The 27226-nt window shown below is 41.4% G+C and overlaps 1 protein-coding gene across 1 annotated transcript in view; it reads right to left on the bottom strand.

Moving 5' to 3' along the window:
- CA8 (carbonic anhydrase 8 (inactive)) overlaps positions 1–27226 on the bottom strand; it is a 698424-nt gene that overhangs the window by 246070 nt on the left and 425128 nt on the right. Inside the window, exons 4-5 of the mRNA XM_078685647.1 lie at positions 17816–17911; positions 9688–9750 (exon numbers count right to left, since the gene is read on the bottom strand). Of these exons, the coding sequence (XP_078541773.1) occupies positions 9688–9750; positions 17816–17911 (159 nt within the window). The remainder of the gene's footprint in view (positions 1–9687; positions 9751–17815; positions 17912–27226) is intronic.

The raw sequence follows: 27226 nt of genomic DNA, 5'->3' as shown, positions 1-27226 counted from the left end.
AACATCTTTTATTGAACACGCCCGTCTCTTCCTTTTCTCTACAATCTGGTGAAACTAAGAATGCACGTACTGACTGAGTAAAATAAGTTGTCTTTTGTTTTCACACGACTCTAGAGATACACTCTTGATTAGGGGAGAGCAAAGTTGTCATGTTCTATGGTTGTCAGAAACTTAATCCCTTCTTGTCTATCCAGGGAGGTTCAACTCCTCCTTGCCTATTCGAGAAAGTTTCTAGTGAACTCTGAGCTAGCTGGCAAACCCAAAACTTTAAGTCTAATATCGACAGTAGAAGACCTAGTTAACGTCTGGTCTAGGCCTATACTATTGAAGGTATTATTCCAATGCGCAGAGCCTATTGGGATAATAGGAACTACACTACACCAGGGGGATAACCTGGAGCAGTGTCAGTATCCTATTTTGACTGTGGTAGTGCTGTTAAATAAGTGCTTTGAGCATTAAATCGCAGACATTGGTTCTAACCAGCACATAGGTTGAAAGAAAGCTAACACAGCCTGCCAGATACCTTAGGTTTTGAACCTTTTGTGATAACATTTGAGTCAGTCATGCGGATAGTTGTGTGTTTTTAACCAAATATGACAGTACACAGGCATCTTTCCTTGGCGCAAAGCACTAGAATGTGTCTGTGTTAATCCCTGATTGTCGGGCAGGAAGTTCTAAGGAGATGTGCCCCTCACCTTGTTCACTCTAGACCCCAACGTAAAAGAAGATGCACTCAGCTCTGTGGACCAAAAAACACTTTTTTAATCCTCATCGGCCACCACTTGACATTAATAGTGTTAAGACTCTTGAAACAAGTCAGCAGTGTGAGCCTATAAATATCAGACCCGCAGAGGAGCACAGCTCCACCTTCTTAAGAAACGGGCAGCAGTCGTAGGGAGATCACAGCACACTATTCGCGAATAAACATCAGTCAGATTAATTCATTCCGCAAAATCAATCTCACAGGACAATTATTTATTTTCCTGTTAGTAGTTGTATTAAAAGCCAAAGCCTGTCATCACAAACTGAAACTTGGCATGCACATGCAGTGTTCAGGATTGCTTCAAAGTCAGGGCAGCCACAGAGTGTAAATATACGGAGCTTTTAAAAACATTTGCAAAAATCTACCTTCGCCAAAAGTACGTCCCGCAAGCACAAATACAGGGAAAGCAACTTACTGCAGCTCAGTGTTGGTGCAGGAATACAGTTCATTCGAGGCCACTATCAAATATTAAAAAATACTTCGTTTAAATTTATTATTTCAGCCCGCAGCCAGCTCTGAATAGTTAATTAATCTTAAAATAGATGTGTGCCACCTTCATGAGGTAACCACAAATATAAGGCACATTAACTTTTACTAGTTTGATGAAAAGGCTAAAATACTAGTGACCTCACCAGTCATCTTTTTTTTTTGGATGGTATCATCTTATGTTCATCTAAAATTCTTTCACATGTGTACATATTTGTATGGCAAATTTCTCTTCTGGTATCCCAGTCCCAGCAATAGATGTTCAATTTGTTTGCGGTCCTTACATTTTTCCAAGCGCACTCCCTGGAAACTGCGATAATCATAGGTTTGCCGAAGTATTCCCAGGCCTAAGTACTACACATGCTTAGAAAAAGAGCATTTTCAAATTATAACGTTTTATTTGTTCTCTGGAGGGCAATACATGTATCCCTAGAGAAATCCCTTCCACTGCACCCGTACATTTGTGATTGCCACCACAATTCCCAGGTTTGTGGGCGTTTTTCTATTTTGCAAGGCGTTCTTGCCCTTGAACACCCAACTCCACAGAAGATTTAATTAGTGTAACCTAGAATGTTTTGTTTTACAACCATTTAAATGTGCTTGTATTATTGATTGTAGGTCGTGTTTTATCTAGTTACTCTCTCGTACCCCTCTCCTTACCTCCCAGCTTTCTGCGTTCTCTTCTAATTAATGTTTGGCTCGATGGTTTCTGTATGCACATTCTCTTCCCAATATACAGCACAATACCATTAGATGAAAAAGTACGCTAAAAAAGCAATGTAAATTAAAATAATAAAATTATGATTCTGCCTTCCTCAGAATGTGCCTCACAGACACTGACGTCAGTTATGATAGATAGAGCCCAATTCCAGTGTTTCTGCACTTTGCACTTTTAGCGGGCAGCAAAAAGAGCCCCAAAGGGGTCATTACCCCGAATCCCACCCTGTACGGAGCCCTTTGTGGGCGCGAGGGGAGAGAGACCACAGCCCCCAGAAGTCCTAGCACCTGGAGGCGTAACCACGCCAGCACGCCCCGCTCATAAGCGGCCGCGGGCTCCAGCAGCGCAGGGACCGGCCCGTCCGTGTCCATCTGAGCCCGGAGGAGGCTGGGCTGGGTCACCCCTCATTAATCTAAGACCAGTGCTTTAAATGGGCCGGTACTCACCGGTACTGAGTACCGGCACTTCTAAATTTTCTGCACTTGAGTACCAGAACTTTTTCTTGTCTCAAAGACAGTACCGGTACTCATGGAACAGCAGGCCAACTTAATTTGGCTTCTAAAAAAAGAAACACGACACACAGCTAACGAGTCTGTCCGCTTTTGTGAAGCACTCGAGTGCTAATCTCCCCTTAACATCTCCTAATTGAGCAATGTCCCTCTTCCTGTTGTGCTCTCTAGCCCGGGCTGCTGCAACCTCCTGGACACAGGAGATTCTTTCAGCAGACCTGCACGCTGGGCTATTGTGCTCTGTTGGCCATCCAAACACCTTCGAAAAGTGGCGAAAGCTTTGTTTTTTTAAATTTCTTCATGTGCCCCCTGCTGTCCAGTTCCCTTCAACCCATTTGCAAGGTGGAAACGACTTGGTGCTGGACAGATGAAAGGCCAAATTTGCATCTCACCCCTCTCCCTACTGATAAACACACTGCAGCCATAGCTTGTCAGAGCTTAACTTATAAAGAGGAGAAATAATACACATGCTTTTCCTTTAAAATGTAATTGATCAAGAAAGTTTGTGATATTGTGTTATGTATGTTTGATTTCTATAGCACTTTTCCAATGCTTGTGAGATCCAAGGCACTATTACACTGGAAACAATTTAAGAAGGGGTTTACACTCAATTAAAAGTAAAATATTTATGACATTAGAAAATAATTTTAGTGAACTTTTTTCTTCGTGCCTTTGAAACAATTTCTAACATAACGTGCCACTGAAACGAAATCTTAAATGAAGAGTTGCATTTGGTCATGAGGTTTTAACAATGATTTTAATTGATGGCCCCTTAGCACTACCCGTAGCCCTGCCCCCATGGCTCCACCCCCATAGCCCTACCTGTCCCTAACCCCGCCCATATCTCAATTTGGTGAGTACCTGCACTATTTTTTTCCATTTAAATCACTGTCTAAGACTACGAAGAGATTAAGGTGAGCCAAAATTTGTTATTTCTGTCCAAGATCCAAGGCACTTTTGAATTCATAGACATGAGCAAATGTATTGGGGCTGTATGCTCTACCATGCGGCCCTCGACAAGCATAGACAGCATGCTGGAGAGGGCAGTTAGTATAGCCGCAAACAAAATCGAACAAATTGAAAGGCGACTGTCATTAGATTTGGTGCCTCCACAATGCTGTTTATCTACAGGGGAAACCACAGAAGAGATTACAGGTCACGTCTTAAAATCCAACTCACAGTCTACACTCTTCTGTACCCAGCCATTAAATAACCTCGATAACCACAGCGAGCAACAGAATGTGGGATCTGGTAATGGCAGTGAGAACGGGACTGTTTTAACAACTGAAACTATTATCGGGGTGAAAAGGAAAAGAAAAAGGAAAGTAAACAATCCGACTACTTCGAAGAGGAAACAACCACCCTGTACAACTAACTCCAGAAATGCTATGGATTCAGGGCTGTGGAAATCCTATTAGTGATACTATTATGGATGTTAACCCTAAAAAAAACACTGATATAAACCAGGTTACTGCCTGCTCCATGAGCACACAAACTGACAGTACTTTGGTTTGTTTGGAGGATAACGGACTGGGAAGTGACATAATTAGCTCTGTTAGGAATACTGTTTGTGATCACTTTAAAGATATTTTGGAAAACAAATAATCCTGCCCTTTGGCTACGCTCGGATAACATGGAAATGCCTGTAAATAAGTTGAATTCCCATTAATCCAGTTCACAGAACAGGGCAAATCTCAACCCTGCTGGGATAACCATTGCTAGCCAAGGTCCACAGGTGAAAGTAACAACAGCTAATGCTAATTAATGATTAGAAACCTGTGAGACCTGTTATAAGGTTAAGGGATGCTATTTACCCAAATCTACTGCTAGCATTGGTACATTACATATCGCAGGATAAACTAATCCTATATCAGCTATCACTCAACTTGGCCCCTTAGCTCCAGGAAACAATGTTGCAGCAACAAATTTGGGAAATCCAGGGAAGAGCTAACATAGCGTGTTTAACACAGAAAGTGGTAGGGTGCCCAACACCTTGAACTTGGACCGGGAAGAGGGAAGCAGGGATATTCTCAGCCTCCCTCCAGGTGCCTGCCCATATGTGCTGGTCGTAGCGGGAGTGCCCCCGCTTACAAACGACCTAACAGAATCCTGGTCGCAGTTGAGATATAAATGCGCACATTGGATTAGGGAAACATAAGGGGTTACGGGGAGAAAATTTTAATGATATAATTATGGTATGGAGGGTCTGGTTGGTGGGCAATTCCCCAAAAAATATCAAGGGGATTGTATAGTTATCAATTTTAAAAAACCACCCTTGGTAAAAAGACTGTTATCAACTATGAAGGAAAAAAGTTACTGCACACCCGTCCCTCATTAGCTCACTCCCACTGGGGTATTTTTATATGCCTGATTCAAACATGCTAAACAGGGTACCCCGGGTGGTGACCCAGACGACCACATATAATAGGTTTTCCATTCTGTCTGGCCTTGATGATCAGGACTGACCAGATATTTCCCCCCAGCTAGATGCTATTACCTTGCAGCCGGTAGCCCCAGTATGGCTCGAGTATGGCTTATCAAACTACTGTCGAAAGAGAACCCAATTTAACCATCTTGAGCCGGAACATCGCTGGTCTGGCTTCTAAAATTGATTTAGATGAATGGGTAACAAGAGTCAGAAGATATGATATTTTAATGTTACAAGAAGCATGGGTTACCCGGGAATTATACCAAGAAGGATTCAAATGTTTTTAAAAAACTGCCCCTACCCCGTCAGGCGGGCTTTCCATTTGGATAAATATTTCTGCAGGGGGTGGTGCTCAAGTGTTACCAACTGAGAACGATAATTTCCAGACGCTGATTTATACTAGGGGTGTATCTATTTGTTTTATTAATTTTTATAACAACGATTTTCATACTGCTCCGAATGTTAACTTTAATAATTTATTTAGTTTCCTTTTTGAATTTGCAAAAGCAAAGGCTTTCGGGGAAATTAGCTGGTATATGTGTGGGAGGTGATTTTAATGCAAAGATCTCAAATGTCGACATGCTAGACAAGGAACTGTTTACATATAAACACTCATGCAATAGGGGGATTGAATTGCTGGCCCATCTGTGTTATTCCAACTTAGTTAATGTCATGGAAATTGCGGCGGTACCCCACAAAGATCGAATAATTTTACCAATATACAGAGGGCAAGGCTCTGCCTCCATAATTGATTATGTGTTCATTCCCCCTCTTTTAGTAGATTTCCTAGTAAAAGCTGAGGTAGTACAGACATGTTTAGGTGATCAGAACCCTATTGCTAGTACCCTAAGATTTTCCCCTAGGTCAAACTTTGAGAAAGAATGTGGGGCCAGAAATGTAGTGCCCGCAACTGATAATTTAAGAGTGGTCTGGAGAGGTGTTAATAGCTATGACCTATTTCTTAGAATGGTAAAAACATACATATCCAATACTTATTGATAGATGTCAGACTCCAGGCGATTATAACCACAAGGTAGTTAATACATTTGCCCAACTGTGTGGGGTCATTAAATCTTTGCTAACCAAACCAATAACTGAGCCCAATCGGGGCCCACGTTGGTTTGATGGCGCCTATTCCAGAGCCAACAGAGATCTTCGTAAGGCTTTGTCAACAAAGCCTAGGGATCAAACACTTATAAAATCATTAAGGCACCAATATAAGTCCAAGATAAAACAAAGGCAAGATGCTGTTCTAAAAGAGAGATGGATAACCTCGCATACGCGGCGAAAGTTAATAATGGTACTGGTTTTTGGGCAGCAGTGAAGGACATGAGATCACTGGGCCTCACACTGACTTCGATGAGTTGTACAATCTCCACTGAAGCATGACTATCCCATTTCTCCAAGATTTATGAAGCCACAACAGGGATTGAGGACCCACACAATCATCAAAGACCTGCCAAAATTGAGATAACTGTATCTGAAGTTGAGGAAGCCATACAGCAGAGTCTGGGTAATAAGTCACCGGGGCCTGATGGGCTACCAATAGACCTCATAAATCACAAATCAAAATTTTGGGCACCCCTTTTACTAAATATTTTAATAATTTAACTGCTGTTTAAATTCCCTGCACATGGTCTACTAGTATTATAATCCCTATTTTTAAAAAAGGCGATCGCGCCAACCCTAGCTGTTACAGACCAATCTCCCTGATCGACAATACCTTAAAAATTCTGGGGAGAATCCTGTTTAACAAAAAGTAAGACTTGGGCCGTGGATGAACACATTTTAAATTCCTGACAACTAGGTTTTAGAAGTAAAGTAGACACTGTTGAACAGTGTCTAAACCCTAATGTAATCATTGGTAAACACAGTGTGGCACGGAAATCCCCTATTTATTTGGTATCATAAATTTAAGTTCCGCCTTCGATTTTGTAAACAGGTCACATCTTTTGTCTAATCTTTTAAAATACGGGTTGGACGAAGTTTTAATTCATTTTTAGCGTATTTACATAGGGACTTAAAGGCACGGGTGCGTATTGGCAAAAACGGGGAGGTGTCTGGGGATATCAACGTCGACAGAGGAATCAGGCAGGGGTGCGTACTGGCCCCACTGCTATTTATTCTATAAATTAATGAATTGCATAACTCACTGTCTAAGCTCACAAAGATTAATGGCAGCACACTCCCCACCCTATTATATGCAGACGATGCGGTCTTAATTGGCCGCACCCCAAAAGCACTACGCACTTTAATAAAGGGTTTTGTTGATTTTATGGCGGCTTTAGATCTTCGCACCAATTTTAATAAATCCTTTTTAATGTATTTTAGTCCAAAGAAGCACTTTATCAAATCATTTACCATAGGAAACGAACAACTACTAAGTGTCTGCACCTTTCCCTATTTGGGCATGGTATTTGCAGCTAATGGCCTGTGGACTACTCATATTTCACAAAGTAGAGGCAAATTTGCTAAAGCTATCAACTCTGTATTGTCATTACCTCAACCAAGAAAGGCTGAGGTAGTATTATCCATCATGAACATTTTCAAATTACAATGTATTCCGGTGGCAACCTATGGGGCAGAGGTTTGAGGATACTCAGGTTGTAAGGGTATCCGAACCGAGGAAAATAGATTTTGTAGTAAATTGCTAGGCGCCCCGATCACTGCTTATAAGTATGTTTGTCATGAGGAGCTAAAGTTGACATATATAGAAGACTTCATTAGAGCCCGGCCAGCTATTTTCTGGCTCAAAGTATAGCAGAACCCTGCGGCAACATTAACACAAAGTATAATCTCTGACTGCCTTAATTGCGACAAGGGGATGGACATACCATGGCTCTCGGCTGTACGAGAAAGCCTGTCCAGTGTAAATCTTGAGCACCTCTTTCTAAATCCTAGTGAATTGGGCAGTGTAAATAAAAAATCACTTCAGGGGATGCTATATGAAACGTAAACCATGTCGAGACAGACTGAAGAGATGCCCAAACAGTCAGTAGAGAGGTATATGTCAATAGAGAACATTTTACCCAAACTGCCATCAGGTTATCTCCTGAAGAATATTAATCGATGGGAAAGAGGACTATTGTTTCGGTTAAGAGCGGACACTATGAAATATATGCTTTGTTTTCCGTTAGGGCATAGTACTAAACTTGAGCAAATGACGTGCCCATGCGACATTCATAGTAAGCAAACCATGGTCCACTTTTTATTCTTTTGTAATTTTATCAGGTGTATACCAAACTGTTTTTAATCCAGTTTTTTAAGGAGAGTGCCATCATTGACCATAAAACAGTTTATACTAAAATTCTTAGTCTGGAAGAAGATGTTCTGATTATTCGAGTATGTTGTTTTTGAAAGCAGCTGTTCGTGCACGCACCACTATGGGAGATGAATGTAGGATGAATTTTAGTTTATCTCGGCAAAATATGGTTACAAGTGATTGGTAATAATTAACCTATTTGCACATTCTGCATGCCTCTCTCTTTTTTTTTTCTCTGAGTGCTGTATTCGCATGTATTTTAAAGATTTTTTAAGCATTTTGTAAAATTGATTGATCTGACCTGTGCTTTTATGGACACGATAAATGTATCCGAATAAAGATTTATTGAATTGATATGTTACAACTGCATTGACCTATGGACAATGTTGCTTGCAGAAATGAACATACATGTTTACATTTGAATCGTTAGTTATAGAATATTCTTTTTTGGACACAAATGTCATCCATTTTCCTGCCCTATATAATTACACAAGGGGTGGGGGATTGGGAGGGGTAGTATGTGCACGCAATTATTGTGTGCATGAACAGTTCGAGTGACCCCCAGCATTACCACTGACAGAAAATGGCATGCTGGACGCTTTCTTTCCACTGAGGTAGTGTCTGAGATCACCCTATAATAGGGCAGTACATATAGACTTGAATAGGACGAGCCTGAGCATTAATGGGAATCGTACAGCCAATAGGAGAAACGCGTTGTCCTGGCAGCTATTGTCCATGTCATTCCACCCACCATCGTGGTTGGAAGCAGGACTTGGAAATAGAGAGCCTGAGGTGAGGGCACAATTAACATCAGAAATGCATTATTTAATATGGCGCTTCAGCCCTCTAGTCAGTGCTCTACTGATGGTTAAAGGCCCTCTACCTGAATTATTGGTATGAGCCACGGGCGAGGGCCAATATTGAAGGAGCATGCCTCTAACAACCAGTACAGTCCAAGGCAGAAAGAGTATAATGCTGTTAGAACATTCCTCACTCTTAGGGCAGATTGTTCTACATTATAGAGGCAGAAACAGAAAAACAAACATTTGGAATGTTGAAGCTGGTTTATACCAGCCATTAACGATCCTGAGCCACTCCATTATCTCCAGTGGAGCTTCTAATATTCCAGTATTCTACTTTACGGTGGCTAATTGTCATTTTTAAAACAGACTGTAAATCGATCACACGGTTATCTGCTCTATAATCTGAGTCCCTCCATGTATCCTCCGAATTAGCAAGCTACTGTGTGTGGGTTAGCACTGAGATTGCTTCCAATACGCATGTGTATTATCACTGACTCAACATATCCTGATTCAGTAAAATTCTACCCACTCACAACCGGATATGTGCAAGCAACTGGAAGTGCACAAGCTTCCTGCTAGATAAGAATGCCTTGTGTTTAGTGGGACACATGTAAAAGCATTTGCAATAAGTGTGAAACCACAATTCAATGTCGCTCCTATGTTTGTAAAGCAGGTTCAACACAGCCAGTGTGCTTCGCTCAGTCAAACAATGCCTTACCTTGTACTGGATGTCCTGGAGAATATCCGTAACTGCCTTAAGGCCCAAATGTTCTTTTCCTATCTAATGCAACAGCACGTGAGGAGAAAACAAGAGAGAGGAGAAAAGAGCGGTTAACCACATGAACACTCTGTTGCAAAACTGTACTGCATGACAACAAAAGTGATGAGGCATCCTGCCTGAGAATCTCTGAATGACCTCCCATTGCAGTCTGGCTATGGAGTGGATTATATGTAAAAACAACAATTGATGGACAGAATACAGAACAATGTCATACATTCACCCCCGTACAGAGATATGGGCCTAAATCCATTGTATCTTTGCTAACCATGCCATTCCAGTTTGGACCCAGCCATATCCAAATCAGTCTTGACCCTGCGCCCAATGGGAACAGTCCAGCCCGAACTGCCAGGCCACGTCCTCCCTGGACTGGAAACAAGCATCCTAGGACCGGTTTTGTTGTGCATTCCGTCCATTAATTTTGTGTCTTTTGCTATTGGAGTGGATTATAGGCACAGCCCTCCAGCTGAGATGGACATGAAGCTTTACTGTCGGACAGCTATCGAATAATGAGTACTAGACATTCCTCTTCCTGGTTTTCCTTGAATAAAGTTTGCTGTGTTAATGTCTAGAAACTCCTACTATGCATAATGTATACATCTATTTAAATCTTTGGTTATCATTTATGTGGCAATAGGCAATGCACTCCATTCCTGGTATGCGGCAGTAGCAAAGAGGCACCTCAGGAACGAGCTTGCACATGTCACCACTCTACGAGATTCTACAACCCGTGTGGCAGAGCATTGAGTGGGGTTGGCCAGGCCTTTACTCATGGCCTATAGCTCAACTACTTCGACGCAGTGTAATGATGTCCTCCTTCTGCAGATTATCCAGTAGAATCGACCAGTCCACTAGTCAAGGCACTGGCTCTACTACTGAATGATGTCTAAAGGGGTCCTCTTCCAGGAGAACATTGAGCAGGACTGGTCAGGCCATTCGTCATTATCTAGCTTGACTACTTCAGGTTGATCGGAAGGGGTCATCCTGCAGCTGAGAATGGGTACTGACCAGGAAATATATCATGACCCAAGCTTAACTAATTAAAGTGGTCAATGGGGTCTTCCCCAGAAGAGCATGGAGCGGAACTGACCAGGACATTAGACATGGCCTTGACTCAACTATTTCATTGACGTCCAAACATTTCTTCTTGTTAAATCACACTGACAAGCTACAATGAATGCAAATATAATGCACCAAGGCTGGCTCACAGGTAGAGGAAATGAGACCATAGTAAGCCTGCATTACAAAACGGTGATGTTTACCTGTGGTATATAGGAAAAAATGCAAACTACTATGTAAAGCATATAAATCATGTTGCAACACAGGGCTAGAACATGAGTGGAAACATTCCAAACACTACCTTCCAACTGTGAATGTCAATTCTTTCAATTCAGCTGATTGCCAAAGTGAAGAGAGTCACACACAGAAACAGATGCTTGGGACTGCAGGACCTAAAGCTCAGGAACACTCGCTATTCCTCGGATTACTATCCTTTGAAAAATTGCAAAAACACCTGTTTAAAATCCCAGACAACTACATGACTGAAAAGCATGATGCTATACACAACAAATATTAATATCATGCAGGATGACCCTCTTGAATTTGCTGGAATCAAGTGCTGACTGTCTGTTAGCCAATGTTCCCTTCAAATCTCTCTACCACTACTGGCATCTAAGCTGAGAAGCTGACATCAAACATACACCCGAATCCTGGTCTTTAATCCAATAACTAATTGAACCATATTTCCCTCATCCAGAGCACATACCAACACAACTATAGCCACTTCCTTAATTTTCAACTGCATGTCTTGTGCTGCGAACTGACCAAAAGTTTCATACTGGTACAATGTAAAAAATAAAATAATTAAAAAAAATAATCAGCAAATAAACAAGAAGGAACCATGTAATTCCAAATGCGGGACTCTGGCTAATATGATTGAATATATCATTCAGCTGAGATATATCAACACAATGACTTTTTTTGCTGGAAGTGGTGTTCTACAGGTAAAAGGGCATTGTTGGAAGCCATGACGTTGTAATATCTAGTCCTAATTCCTATGCTAGCACTATGCCCCCTTAAGGATGGATATACAGTAGCGATAAATGCGCTTGTTTTTCCCTCCAAGGAATGCTTGTGACAGGCTTTGTACCCCAATCCTCTCTTCCCCCCTCTGATCTCCCTTTAGGGCAGCAAGTATTTTAACAAAAAAGCAACCCTTTGTGCCTGCTTCATTCAAAGGTGGAGTTTAGGAGCACATTAAGGGGCAGATTACGATGTCAGGCAGAAAGCCTCCTACCGACAGTCGGAATCTCCTCGACCATGTGGGAGCCCTTCCGACCAACTCAGTCGGTTACCAATCCGCCCGCCCAATTATGATGTTCGCAGTAGGAAGGTAAACTGCACAGTCATTCCGAATCGGTTCTGACCGACTCTCTGAGTATTCGTGTCAGTCGGAACCCCATCGTTTACGTCCTCGGGATTATGATGTTGATTTCCAACAGCCTTTCTGCTTCGGCCTGTCTGACACAAAAAAGCTGTTGGAAAGTGACTTTGGGGGCCCCTAGCAGGACCCCCTTCATCCTGCAAACTCCGGTTGGGGGCTGAGGGGGTAACGAAGGGACCCCCCTGTAAAGCCCTGCACTGTGTGGCAGGCACCGTGGGGTGCCTGCGACAGGGTACAGGGTTTTACACACACACCCCATTTCCCCATTGGAGCCTCTGTTACGGCTGGTTGTCGGGTGGAACACGAGCTCCCATAGGAAAAATGAGAATCCGACCGAACAGTGTTCAGTCGCATACTAATGCAGGGGAATCACCAACCGCGAGTCGGTTGGTCCTGATTCTGAGTCGGTGTTGGGCGGAAGCTTCCGCCCACATCCTAATTGGCTCCTATGTCTTCCTCCCTGAAGGAACACGGAGACCATTAAAGAACCTTATAAATGCTGGATTAAACCCTGCGGAGGCCCGTAGGCAGTCGCAATTTCGGGACCCCTTGCAAATATTCTCCTAATACATTTTTAATTTTGGAGATGGCCATCACTACTGTACACGCACATAGTTTTCATCAGATTTTTTTACAAACTGCCAGGTGCCAGAAGATGAGCTTTCAGAGACAAACTGTTATGTGAATCTGATGCAGTGTCTCTGGTTTTTGTACTTCAAGTTGTTAATGAGTACATTACATTAATGCAGTATTTTCTATATAGAGTCTTTAATGTAAAGTTATCGTTACTTTGAGCTTATTCATTTTTTTATCTTTTGGAAACAATTCAAGAAAGCTTGATTGTAATTTTGTTTGAAGATCAAATCAATATTATTTTGATCCATTGTCGCAGGGACCCTAAAAGGAGTGGGGCCCTTAGACCGATGCCTACTTTACCTGTTTGGTAATCCGGAACTCAACCACATGTTAATATTCTATTGAACCCAAAGGCAAAAGCACATTGTAAAATAAATGGGCAAAAGTATGTGCAAAATGAAATTTCATCTTGGGCTATAAGGACACTATATGAAATTAATTTACATGCCTCAACTTCAGCACTAAACAGGAAATTCCACATATGAGGCAAATGTCTTTTACAGCATTCTTGTCAGTCCTTCTGTCTGCCCTTTAAGCAATACAATGTTTATTGTTTCCTGAGTGAATCACTGGGAATATCAGGGTCATCCTCTCAAAGGACAGTGGCCCAATGATGGCACAGTGCAAATAATAATTTACCTTAACTCATCAACAGCTGGAATGGCTAGAATGAATGATGTAGTTAACTAGTGTACTTATGTTGAAACGATTAAATGACGTGGGCCGAGTTCACCATTCAGATAATGAGCTAATTTGCAACAGGTTATCGTGTAGTTCCTATAAATCTATATAGGATCTGCAAGTTTAGACAACATACACTGTAGGACTGGTGTCCGAACTGATTCTAGACACCCCTGCCAGGTATGTTAGCCTATTCACCAGCTAGCTCACAGAGCCACTAAAAACCCCTCTAACCAAGGAGAGAATAGTTCTTGGCAACTATCGAACATGACAAGCCTGATCCCTCAGGACCGTGGAAACAGTGTTACTTTCCGTTCAATCACTCGTGCTCACTTTGTCTCAGAGAGGTACACAGAAGACACAGTGGGGAGGATTTTCAATAAGCATTTATTAAACCTGCGTCATTTTAATGTCAAATAGGTTGGTAGATTTCTACCATTGTGCTAAAACAATGAATACAAGCAAGTATGTAAAATACGTGACAGTAGTAAAATGTGTACTCCTATGATGTGACCCTAACTAGATGTACCTAGCATATATGTAGGTGTAAAAGCCAAGAATACCTCTAGGATAAAGTCAACCCCATTACCTGAAGTGAGAGACTGTGGGTCCCTGTCTTGGTCTTGAGGTGGACACCTCGCAAGGGATGTCAGACCACTGGAGTGTCTGCTCGCAGGAGGCTCAGCGTCGCCTGTTAGTGTGTCGGCATGGAAATCCTTTTCTCCTCTGGCTACCTCAGCAAAATATGATGTATATATATCCAAAGTGGTACTCACTGGGGATATACCTTGCTGTGTCATCTTGCACTGAGATGACGGAAGGAATGACCCTAGTGCATAGTTATTATGCCGGAGATAGTAGGCCTGCTGTCCTGCTGTGATTCTGAGAATTCTAATGCGTAATGAATGAGGCTTAAGCTTTTCAGAGTAAACCCCATGTCATCTTTAGCATTACTGTAACTAGGTAAAAGATCAGTACTAAGAACCGTTATGCAGTGTAATATCAGGGGAATGTAGGTGAAAGGTGCATTCAGTACTTGAGCCGAGATTGGGGTACCTATATGGAACATAACAAGATATGGATCAGAACATACAGATTCACTGCACTACCAGGACAATAAAAATGTCTGCCATCAACGGCAGACTCTCTGAAGTAGACTAATTAGTACCACTGAAAGGTATGTGCCATTCAAGTAAATTTATACTGCTCGACTGGGGTTACTCAGTACAGACTGTCCTGATAACCTCATACCTTGTAAGCAAATTTAGAACCACACTCTGGACTCCGTTCTGAAGGATGTCTGAAGTATACTCACAGTGGGACTGGTTCACAAAGGTAAACATACACTCTTTGTGTTAGCTTACGATTGTTTGGGATTCACAAAGGAATTTGGATGTAGTATCTTTATGAGTGCAGAGTTTCTGCACATAAAAAGATCAGACTGTATCTTTTTATGTGCAGATACTCCTCACTCATAAACATACAACTCATAAATCCCTTTGTGAATAGCAATCAATCGTAAACTTACACAAAAGTGTAAGTTTGCCTTTGTGAATCAGGTACCCTGAAGGTTTAGGTAAACCCTTAAAATTGTGCAGACTAGGGGTGGGCGGAATTTGCGTAATCGTGTTACGCAAATCTCTGCGAAACTGTAAAAAATCTCAGCAAACATGCAGAAATTTTGCGAACATGTGGAATTGCTTGTTCGCAATGCTTTTTTACTGTTCGCAATTGCTTTATGCGTGTTTGGGGGAAATATCTAGTGAACACGCATTTGAGAACGCGAACAAGTACGAGATTTCGCGAAGTCGCGGAATGCAGAATTTTAGGCAATTTCGCGTTCTCCACGGAACGCGAAATTACCCAAATTCTGCAAATTCCATGGGCGGAACGGAATTTACTGCCCAGCCCTAGTGCAGACCCATATATACGAGGCCATGAAAATCCACTCTGGTTGGCTTTTCATGGCCTCGTCGATATGGAGTAAGGTAAACCAGCACAAGCCGCTGTCTTGCCTTACTCTGTGTAAAAAAGACATTCCATGGGTGTTGCGGTGGGTGTTCCCCCACAACACCCTTGGACTTTGATGCTGCCCCAGATTTACAATATCTTGTAAACCTGGGGCAGTGCTAAAACCATGTGCCATCCTAGACGAGGCATAATGAGAAGAAATGTTTACATTATCCTATTTTTTTCTTCATTTTCACAAGTGCTGCAATCTGGATGAAGAAAACACCTCGTGTGATTGTTTTTGTGAAGAAAGGTGCTCCATCCTGCACAAAAATAATCATACCAACAAAACCTCACAGCGTAAGAAGGGGAGTGCCGGGCAGCAGTCTCACCTTGACAAATGTGTGACTACAGGGAACCACTCCTATTCCCTTGTCAGTTCAAGTCTACTTACTGATGGAACTCGATTACTAAAGAGTGTGATTTATTAAACCCTTTGCTATATTAAAATCCTAAATAGTACTGGAGGGTGTCTTGAGTGTGATCTTGATGGTCCTGATAAATGCCGGAGTGACCCAACACTGAGGGCGCAGTCTAATCGGCAGAAACATGTCGACACTTTTACAGTAAGGGGGGGTGAATTGATTCTAATTTTCTCTTTTCACCACCATCCTTCACGTTTTTAACTCTGGCCGGTGGTCCAGGAATAAAATAATACCACGGACACAACCGAGCTAATGTTCACCTTCACGAACTGCACATTCATTGTTGATCACGCTATTTTATGTTTGTATTGTCTTCCCCTCCCCTTTGGTCTGCCCCAGGTGTTGTTCTGCGCAGGGATGTCAGTTAGCAAGCCTGATGATGAAGCATGTCACAGTTTGGAAGTGAGGGCAGTCTTTTTCACAAAGCGCATGCCACTACTAAACCATAGTACACATTCCTACCTCTCTGTTGTGTGAATTGTATTTGTACTGGGGAGGTCGGGGTAGGAATGCAACCTCTCTCCCTTCTTTGTGTGGATTAAACAACACAGAGGTATCTGCATTGGCGCACAGTGGCAAATTGTACGCTGGCACTAGCTGAAAGGACTGAAAGGACAGGAACAAACCGTATCTTGTAAACGTGGTGTATTCCTTGACTTTCGAATTGGTGTGGGGCAGCACTGAAAAATTACTTGAGGCGCTGCCCTACACCAACTCTTATTAAATGAGCCACCTGGTTCCATGCTGGCCACCTACATTTATGTGTCTCTGCAGATAGTCAGACACTGTTTGGATTTTATTGTACTAAGAAAAATCCAAACAACATCTGGCTTCTTGGAGGGACACAGAATTGCAAATCTGTGCCCCAAAGAGCAGGCAACATTGTGGAAATTTTCTAACAATAAGAAAAAATCCAAATAGCATCTTGGTCTTTGGTAGGACTCTTTGAAATTGAAACAGTGTGTGGGAATTGGAAGATAAGGGACTAGGAACAACCTAATCGCTTCATTTCAAATTCCACCTCCATGTTCAATTCTCCATATTGGTGGTGTGGAAGATAGGTTAGGAGGAAGGGAGAGGTGAGGTGGGCTGCTCTGTCTAATCACCTTCTCTTCTCCCTCCAACATAAAAAAGTGGATGGAGCTAATGGGCATGGCTAGAGAGGAGCTGAAGAAAGTATAGCTGCCCTTAGCTCCTTTTCATAGTCCTGACAACCAGTACACATTTTGGATGGACTTGGGAGGACCTGGGAAACACCATCCCACCACCACCACATTGAAAAGCAGGCTGTACCCAGCTACTTCAAAGAAATGCCGGTCCTTTGGGCACCCTGTCATGGTGTATATATCTTAACTCTAGAAAAATAGTTAATATGGCAGGTAGCCATATTGTCTGTGCCCCTCAAGTTTCTCCCTAGATCACTCCTTTCACCCTCTATTCCCAAATTTGGAGTTTTAAGTAATTAATGAGATTCTAAGATGTTCTGTTCTGGAAATGGAAAGCAGGAGAGTTCAACTAAGCACTTTAATAATTGAGTTCCTTTTGATGTGTCATGTAATTAATTTAGTCCCATACTATTGTATATGCAAATTTCTAGACCTCCAAAAGAATTGACGAATATCCCAATTTTACACCAACAATGTAAGTACTTACTTTCAGAAAAAGGGTCTAAAGTGCTGCATGACTTATTTTGATTATCTCTGAATAGCTGATGTTTCAGAACAAACAAATATATATTCTATTAGTTTTTCTTCATTGAAGGATGCAAAAAAAAATTAAATTGCTAATAAGGAAATTCAGAAAACAATGAATTGAATGAAAACCGCATGCAACAACAGCAAGGGATAATACAATAGAAAATGAGAATATTCACCTGGACAAATAACGAAATTATGGCTACTCCATAAGATTTCCCCAGCGCCTCATTAAGATTGTTGTAAAGTGTAGAATTCCAGTGTATGAGGTGGAGCTGGAAGAACAAAGAAAATAAGCAAACTCTCACAATTATATGAGCTAATTGTGGAAATAAAAACACAACATTTTGATAAAATTATGAACCAACTGTATCAGATTTTAGCAGTATTTTGCGTGCTCTGTTGAGAAAACACATACATTTCTAGAAAACCTTCCCAAGCATTAAGAGATGTGTAGCAAATGAAAACGATAAAGCACAAACATATATCCATCATAATTCCTCCTGTGTAGTAAATAGATCCTCGGGTAGATTAGAGTTCCTGGGATCGGAATTGCTTAACAGTTGTCACCAAATTAGTGCCTTCCTCAGGTTTTGTTACTTTTCAGAACTTTACTAACCTGAAAAGATTCTCACCTATCACCATTTTCAGGGGGTTCATGAATAAATTCATGGCCCAGCCCAATACATTTTAGTAGGCCTGGGATTAATGTCTCAATGCATGCAGCATACACACATTACAGCCAGGCAAGAAATGACAGGTGGGTTATGTTGAAGGCTCCCTTGCCTTTGATGTGTTTCTGTTTTTGTTTCGATATCAAATAAAGGGCGGAGTGAAGGGGGAGCCTTTATTACAGTAATTTTATATTTTCTATGACATAGAAAGACCCAAAAAAGTATAATTAAGGCTCCCTTGCCACATGAGCTTCTATTGACATGCAAAAAGAGGATGGTAATAAAGGCAAAGGAACCTTCAATACAGCTTAGCTTTTATGAAATGCAAAATAAGAAAAAATATCCAGATATGGCATCATTTAAGGGAAGCTATTCGTGGTGTAATGAAACTAGCTAGTGCGCAGGGTAACAAGGACCACACAAGGGAACGGGAGAGAGAGAGAGGCTGGAGGGAAATGTGAGAGGGTGGCAAGTGGAGTATCAAGGAGAATACAGGAGAAGGAAGAAAGGAGATTTAGGAGGGCTCAGGCAGGAGAACTGAGGAGGCCCAAGAGAAGGATGAATGGGTGTGTGGGAGATACTAGACAGTGGTGGACAAGGAAGAACACAAAGGGGAACAAGGGAGTGGTTAGAAGCAACAGAGAGGACAAACATAGCGAGACACATTGGGGGAGGGCAGCTGACTAGACAGAGAGGGCTAATACCTCATGCCATACATCGAGAGCACTTGAGTTAAAGGGTACACCCAAACATCCAATACAATTAGCAGTGAAGTAATACTCCACTGAGCTCAGCCAGGACGCGATTAACACAGTTCCAATATATTTCAAAAAGAGGCTCATTGAAGAAAGTGGTTGGAATGAGCAGACCAAAAACTCACTGCATGTAAACTGGAAGCAACAGCGGTACGGTCAAAACCCAGACCTAGAAATCTGAACTTTTCCATAACACTCTAGGGTCCAGATGCATCAAAGGGTTTTGCCCATTCTGTGTCTATGGGAAAATGTGTTCATGTATATGGCCATAGAGGTGTCCCCTGTGTGCAGAATTAGAATAAATATCCATTAAAGGACATTGCTAGGGCCTGCATTAAAAATAAATTCCTTCACTGCACACTCCATCCTCTGGTCCATGTAAACAAGGTGACCCATGATGAATAGCATAATATGGTTAGAGCTGCAATGTTACACAAGATCTCTGATTAGTCTTCAGGAGTAAGCACTCCAGATGCTACGTGGATGCATCCATACAGTATCCTGACGTAGATAACATAAGCCTATAGGATACTAAAAACATTCCTATTCAAAATCATAATATGTATTTCAATTAAAAAGGACATTAACATCTCTGTAGGTGACATCACCATCAAGGGTATGCACCTTTATCCCCAGTGCTTCCTATAGTTATTCTTAAAGTGCCCATCTCTCTTCCCTTGTATCTTCTTTATGGTGATCTATTTATTTCTTGTTTATCTTTTGAGTGTCCAAAAGTTGTTTTGTAAGTGTCTGACCTTTTCTATTTAAAACACTCCTTTAACCTCTGATGTAGCTACATTATAGAAATCATATAAACTAAATGTATGGATAGACACGTATTTTCCATAGAGGTACTGAAATGTTTCTCAGCAAGTACAGAAAGAAAATGCCACTGTCCCTCTGGGGATCCCTCCCAGAATCTAGTTATTTCAGGAAGCCCAGATATATAGAATATTTTCATATGCGTTATCAAGTTTTTTAAGAATGTTCACATTTTCATAACTCTACTATCTTTACCACGGCACTCTTCGGTAATCCATCCAGAATACCTTTGAATGTTCAGCAACCTGCTCTCAAAAGGAGAGCTCTGTTTCACTATGCCTCTTTTTTAAATTTGTCTGTTCAAATTATTATCACTTTTCCTTGAACATCGTTTCATTTCCAACACAAGAGGCGCAGTGAAGGTGTATAGTGACATAGGTGAAAAAAAGTGCACAGGCAAGAAAAGTATTTTCTTAGGAACCTACTGACCTAAAAAATAACACAGCATTAAGAAATACATATTTAATAAACATATAAAATGTGACATGCCTATTAAAATAAACAAAACTACAACAATTACTCAATAATTAATGCACATGTTAGAAATGGGGGTCTCTAGTTGGCAGTAGCGTGCACCCTGTCCAAGAAGGCAACCGTTTTTCTAGTCAGGATAACGGAGTCACACACCCAGATATACCCTGCTCTCACCCTTGGTAGATTGGCACAAATAGTCAGGCTTACATCAGAGGCAATGTGTAAAGTATTTGTAAATAACACACAAAGTAACCCAATGAAAACACTTCAAATAGACAGCACACCAGTTTAGAAAAATAAATCATCTATATCTAAACCAGACAAGACACAAACAACAGAAATCTAAGATATACAACTTAAAATATGACTTTTAAAAGTTTTCTCGCAATTTTGTCCATAGAACTCTATGGAGGTGGTTATTTTACACAAAATCCCTCAAATGCGTCAAAATACACAAAAGGCACAACAGCCACAGAGGAGGGAAGTGGTGAAAAACACAGCAATGCATCGGTTCATGAGGTGATGCGTCAGTTCTGTTGCACATAGGAGAAATGTTGCATTGAATCCAGACTGTAGGAGGAAGCTAAATGTCGAAATCCAAGACAGTTCTGGTCTGCGGTTGATGCGTCAGGAAACTTGTCGCACAGGTGCGATGCATGGAAATCCAGATGCGCTGAAGGTCAATGCAGTGGCAAAAAAATGCACTGTGTCTATTTCTTCAGCTGCAGTTCAACGATGCGTCGATCTTGTCATTCGCACAGCAGGGCCTGCGTCCGAGCCAGTGTGGTGATTTCGGACTTTGGAGGCACGGTGCGCTGAACTTGGGCTGCGGCGGTTTCTTCAGATGTGGACAGGCACTGCATCGATTTATTAGACCGCATGGTGATGTGTGGAGATTTCTCCAGCACGATGGTGCTGTATCCAAAAAACAGGCTCTGAAAGGACGATGCATCAATTTTGATGGTTTCAAGCAGATTTTTGCAGCAGGAACAACCTCCAAGGGCCCTGAAGTGGAATTGGCACACCTTGACAGGTCAGAACTCCCAGCAGTGGAGTTCAGGGATGCTGTAGGTGAAGACTTTGCTTGCTCTGGGACTTCTTAACAGGAGGCAAGCACACAAGACCTTGGAGAATCGTCACAACCAGGATACAAAGCAAAGTCCAGTCCTTATCCTATCCAAAGCAGAAGTAGCAACAACAGGCCAACCCAGCAACGCAACACACAGCAAAGGTGCAGACCTCCTCCTCACAGCTCTACAGCTCTTCTCCTTGGCAAAGGTTCCTCTTGATCCAGAAGTGTTCCAAAAGTCTGGTGTTTAGGTCCAGCACTTATACCACTTTTGGCCTTTGAAGTAGGCATTCTTCAGAAAGTGAACAAGTTCTCGTCCTGCCCGATTTGGCTCCCACACACTCCAGGGCATTGGAGACAGCATTGTGAGAGGCCAGGCACAGCTTTATTCATGTGCAGGTGACAGCTCCTCCCACCACTCTAGCTTAGGAAGGCCCATCAGCCTGGTGATGGGCCAACAGGATATGCATGCCACACCTTAACTCCCATTGTGTGACTGCCTGGAGTCAATGCACAAACAGACCACTGTCAGTCTAAAGAGACGTTGCTTTCACATGCAGGCAGAGGCACAGCATGGTTAAACAAGAACATGCTCACTTTCTATAATTGGCATTTTCAAATACACAATCTAAAAACCACCTTCACTGAAATATGTTTTTTTAAATTCTGACCTCGGGGAGCCCAAACTCCAAATCTCTAGCTGTTCCCAATTGAAAACTACTCTTGTAGAAAATATTATAAGGCAGCTCCAATGATAGCCTATGGGAGAGCTAATTATTGCAATAGTGAAAAACAAAATTGCGAGTGTTTAACTATCAGGACATGTATAACACACCAGCACATGCATTGACTTTCGCATACACTGCATCTGCCCATGAGGGTTCCTTGGGTCTAACTTAGGGATGCCTTACATGTAGTAAAAGGGAAGGTTAGGGCCTGGCAAGTGGGTGCACTTGCCAGGTCGACATGGTAATTTAAAACTGAACTCACCGACACTGTAATAGCAGGCCTGAGACAAGTTTACAGGGCAGCTCATGTGGGTGGCACAACCAGTTCTGCAGACCAACTAGTAGCATTTTACTTACAGGCCCTGTGCACACATAGTGCACTTTACGGGGGACTTACCAGTAAATCAAATATGCCAGTCATGGAGAACCAATCAGTATTACAATTTTCACAGAGAACACTTGCACTTAAGCACTGATCAGCCGTGGCAAAGTGCCCAGAGTACATAAACCAGTAAAAATGACGTCCAATATAACATCAAACATACAGGAGGTAGAAGCAAAAAGACTGGGGACACCACGCCAAGGATGCCAGGTCTAACAGAACATAAATAATAATCAAATCATAATTGTTTTATAAAAATAACATAGCATTAAAAAACATTTAATATAATTCAGCTACTTACCATATTCCCCTAAAAACTCAGCAACCCACAACTAAAATATAGATTACATAATTTAGTATCAAACAATTTATCAATTAAAAAATGATGAATAATTTCTAATTCTTTATAAATTAGTAAAATTCCCACCTTATACACCTACAAACCCAGCATCCCACTACTAATGTATAACTTAAGTACATAGGTAATAAACTATTTCCAAAGTTAGCAATACATTGTATAACTAATTAGTCATTCAAAACTAATTACCAATACATTTTAATGTTTATAACCTTATTAAATTCACACCCTATAGCCCTACAATCCCAACAACCTGCTACTAAAATATAACTTACTATAACTAATATTAAAATTTGATTAAGAAATAAAATGTGAATTGAAATGTGTAATATAATATAACACTAAAAGGTTTGCTTAATTAATAATCAATTAAACTAAATTAAACATGAAAAATAAATTAGCAATAAACTAAGCAATATTATAATCTAAATAACTTCACACGCTTCCCTCTACTAACCCAACAACCAGCTACGCCACTAAAAGTCACAAATAGCATCAAATAAAAAATAGCTTAAAATTACAAATGACATAAAACTAATAAATAATAATCAAAACAAAAATACTATCAACCAAAATTAATATACCCAATTCATTAAAATAATTAGAAAACTTTATTTGTACCATTATATTACTGAAAACAATATTAAAAGCAGCAATATTCTTCAAAACAATATTATGTACAAAAATATTGTTATTCTTAACAATGTTTTTCACAATATTTTGTTCCAATATCTTGGAGTTCTAGTATTTCAAGTGCTTAATGTGAGCCAGTGGTTTCTGGTGCTCAGCACAGGCAGTTAATTGTCAACACTGGCACTTGTGACAGTCTGCCACAAGGTGGCGGTGTTTGAGTAATTTAGAGATGACCACAACAACAGCTAATTTTCAATTCCATATACATTAAAAATGACCATTCCCTGCTTCCCAAGCTATTCTTATAGCTTTGGGGGCCTGGAATAGTCCGAATTGTTACACTTTTAAGATTGTGATGGCTAGTAGTTGTGTTGTTAAAATCTTTGGCAGCATGGCAGGGTAATGTGTGGTGCAAGCTGCAGAGCCCTGGCACTAATTTCTTTTACAAATTAAACACTGAATATTTCAAATTTGATATTTTGTCCAAACACATTACTATCTCTATATTTTACGTACTGGAGTACTTGTCGATTCAGATGGTTAATTAAGAAAAAAAAACTTCTGTCTACCCTTCAGAAGATGTGGTCTCTCTTGAGATAACATGTCTCAGCTGGCCTGCAGCTCCCGTTTAGTTGCATAAATCTTAATTTCAAAATCAGACAATTTTCGGGAAATGATAGCCTAGATATTGGCTCTGTATCTCATTGATGATATTAGATACATGTTTACAGATTTATTCTGTAATGGTACTAACCAGAAAGCATTGAATAACAGCAGGACCATTACATATGTTAACGGGTGTATTATCCACAAAGACCAAAAGCAAACTTCCATTTCTTTCCAGCCTCTGGTGAGAAGCAGGTGAAAAGTGCCATGACGTTCTAACTTAGTGAAGATAGCTGTTCCATCGAGCGGTTCCAATATTTCCAGTATGAGAGTGTATGAGAGTGTAATGAATACCTATTTTGAATAATAAATTAGTAACACCGTGAAGTAAATTTATATGGGTCGAACCAGACACTAAACGGAAATGCCAAAGTACACCATATTATAATGCAATTCCAGGTGCTTCCTAATGCATACATATACTCTCGCTTACCTTATTTTGTTTAATCGTGTATCTTTTGAAAACTAATTCTCGGATGTTATCAGAAACCGTGAAAAAGGGAAAGCGTTCTTTACATATTTGAAATAATGCAAATGTATTGTTCGATTCTGTGAGCGCTGCTGTCCTTTACCCGTTGTGAAAGCGGCTTCTTGGCAGGGACGCAGCCTCATTCTGCTACAATTGTTTGTTTCGGGATGAGTCAGTCAGTTCTCCATAAATACCGGCCTCTGGCTGCTTTGATTGCTGGTTGGGAACATGATGATGCACGACTGTTACTGCGTTTTTGCAACATTTGCACTTTAAATCTCACGGTATAGCTTGGAGGCAGATAAAAAGCTGTTGCTGTGGTCTAAAAGTGGTGACATAATGTTACAAAAATTCCTAAGCAGCCGGATACTGACGTCAAACTAAAACACGTCAAAAGGTTTCTGTTTAGCAAGAGTTTGGGTTTTGGTCCAGGTAGTCACTCGCATCGCCAACTGTTACCGGAAATATGTGAACATCTACCTTAGAAAAGAAAGGCTGTGTTACTCAGTGACCCAGGGACTGTTCACGACTCCCTCAGGCTTTTCCAGTGAGTATAGCACGTGAGCTGCTGGTAGCTCTCCAGCTTCCTGCAAATTCCTCTCCTGTGTGCAGAAAGCCTGCAAAATTAGAAGGTTTTGCTTGGATGAATCAGTATGCGCATAACACAATTGAGAATGTGTATTTGAGGCGAAAATATGTGTATTTTCAGAATTTATAAACTGATGTTTGGAGAAAAATGGTTGAATTAAGTGATAATAAATGTGTTTGGGAGGCGTTTTTCTAATGTCATTGCCTTGATGCTAGGGGCATTGCAGCTAATGCTGTTATGAATTATCCATATAGCCCATTCCCAATAGATAAAGCCTTGTTTTCATTACTGATTTAGACCTTGCCTGATGATCTCATGTGATCGCTGCGGATAATCTTGCATATGTTGGTCACTACGTAATCTTGTTTTATGCAAGCTCTGTTACAACACTAGTGATATTAGTAGCTCATTATGGTTTTCATTAACATAAGTAGATTTTACAACAGAAAAGTTTGGAGACCTTTTGTGTATATGTATCCGTGTGTCTGTGAGGATGCTATGGTCAGGATAGGAAGAGAAGGGAGGACTGAGGCCGAAAAAGGGGCTCATCTTTTCCTACCGCTGGCACTGCCTTTGCGACCCTGGACCTTGCAGGTTGCTAAGGTATAAAGATCCTTTTTTATTTTCTATTATGATTCTTTTACAAACAGCAGAAAGGGAGACAGAGCTTACAGCACACCATGGACAATTGAAATTTGCAGCTGTTGCTCTTTTGTCCAGTCTCAGATGTCATCTTCACAATGCCCTGGCAAGTCCTCCTGGGCATCAAAGTCCATGCAGCACGAGGGCTGATGGTATGCACTCTATAAAATCCTGGTGTACTCAGCAGGCTCATGGTATTCTGGCCTGGGGATGAGTGTGTATGCCTTTACTGCACAGTGTTACGGCAGCAGCCCTGCCAAGTACCACGCATTCAGACATTAGACTAACGCATTTTAATGTGGCGGTTCGCATCACTGCTTTAAAATGCATTAATCAGACTTTTTGACCACTTGAGGTTGAAGCAGGTATGTGGCCACAATCATCGGAGCTTCATTTACAGCAGCGCGGGGTCTGAGTGGTCAATGAGGACTGGGGCAGCCGTTACGGGCTGCACAGTCATCTCCTGCAGCATGGCAGCTTTAAGATGACAGGAGCAAAGTCCTGAAGTCCTCTCCTGGAGCCACGGTCTCTCATCACACTGGAGCCACGGTCTTTCTCATCACAGTCTCCATGTAGTCTGGCACTTCCAGCCTTCCAATGCACTGTCACCCCACCTCAAGCACAGCCAACCTCAGCTGCCAACCGGAGGGTGGCCGTGGTGGGGCAATAACTAGGATAATTAAAAGCAGAGGAGCTGAGTGGGCCCAAGGTGAGGAGGGCTTGGTTCCGAAGAAGCAGGCACTTAAAAGCGTGCCACTCTGGTGCACTTATTTACTCTGTCAGTCTCACTGCTGTGTGTGCAGACCATGCTCACAAAGTACTAGCTACTACAACAGCACAAAAGAAAACATGGTGCCAAGGCCCAAGGATCTACAAAAAAAATCTGAGTTATGTTTTTAATCTCAATTTCCTGCCTGGCCAGGTCCCGAGGAATTAATTGCCACTGCTGCCCCTGCGCCGAGTTGAGTAATTATAGGAGGATACCGGTGTTCGACCTGTCACCTCCTGACCTTGACACTTGTTGCCTGCCCAGCCCCTGTTGAGCGGGTGTCCCCCGGTGTTTGTGTCCAGTCACAGTGTAAGTCTAAGAGCAGGTGCTGGGTGTTTTTAAAACCATTTAGAAAATGGGTTGACTCAATAACAGTCTTGGACCTGGGCTCAGTTCGATACAGAACACTATGGTCCTAAACCTACCTTTATGCAATATAAATCAATTATATCAAATCAAACTTTTGAACTCACGTAGTGTCTGCCCATAGTATTTAAAACATATAAGAGAATAATGTGCAACAGCCAAATATATCCTAAGTAACATAGTCTATTCAATCA

Source organism: Lissotriton helveticus, chromosome 4_1 (genome assembly GCF_964261635.1).
Source record: "Lissotriton helveticus chromosome 4_1, aLisHel1.1, whole genome shotgun sequence".
In the NCBI taxonomy this organism is placed as follows: domain Eukaryota; kingdom Metazoa; phylum Chordata; class Amphibia; order Caudata; family Salamandridae; genus Lissotriton; species Lissotriton helveticus.
This window is presented reverse-complemented; position numbering and strand designations above follow the sequence as displayed.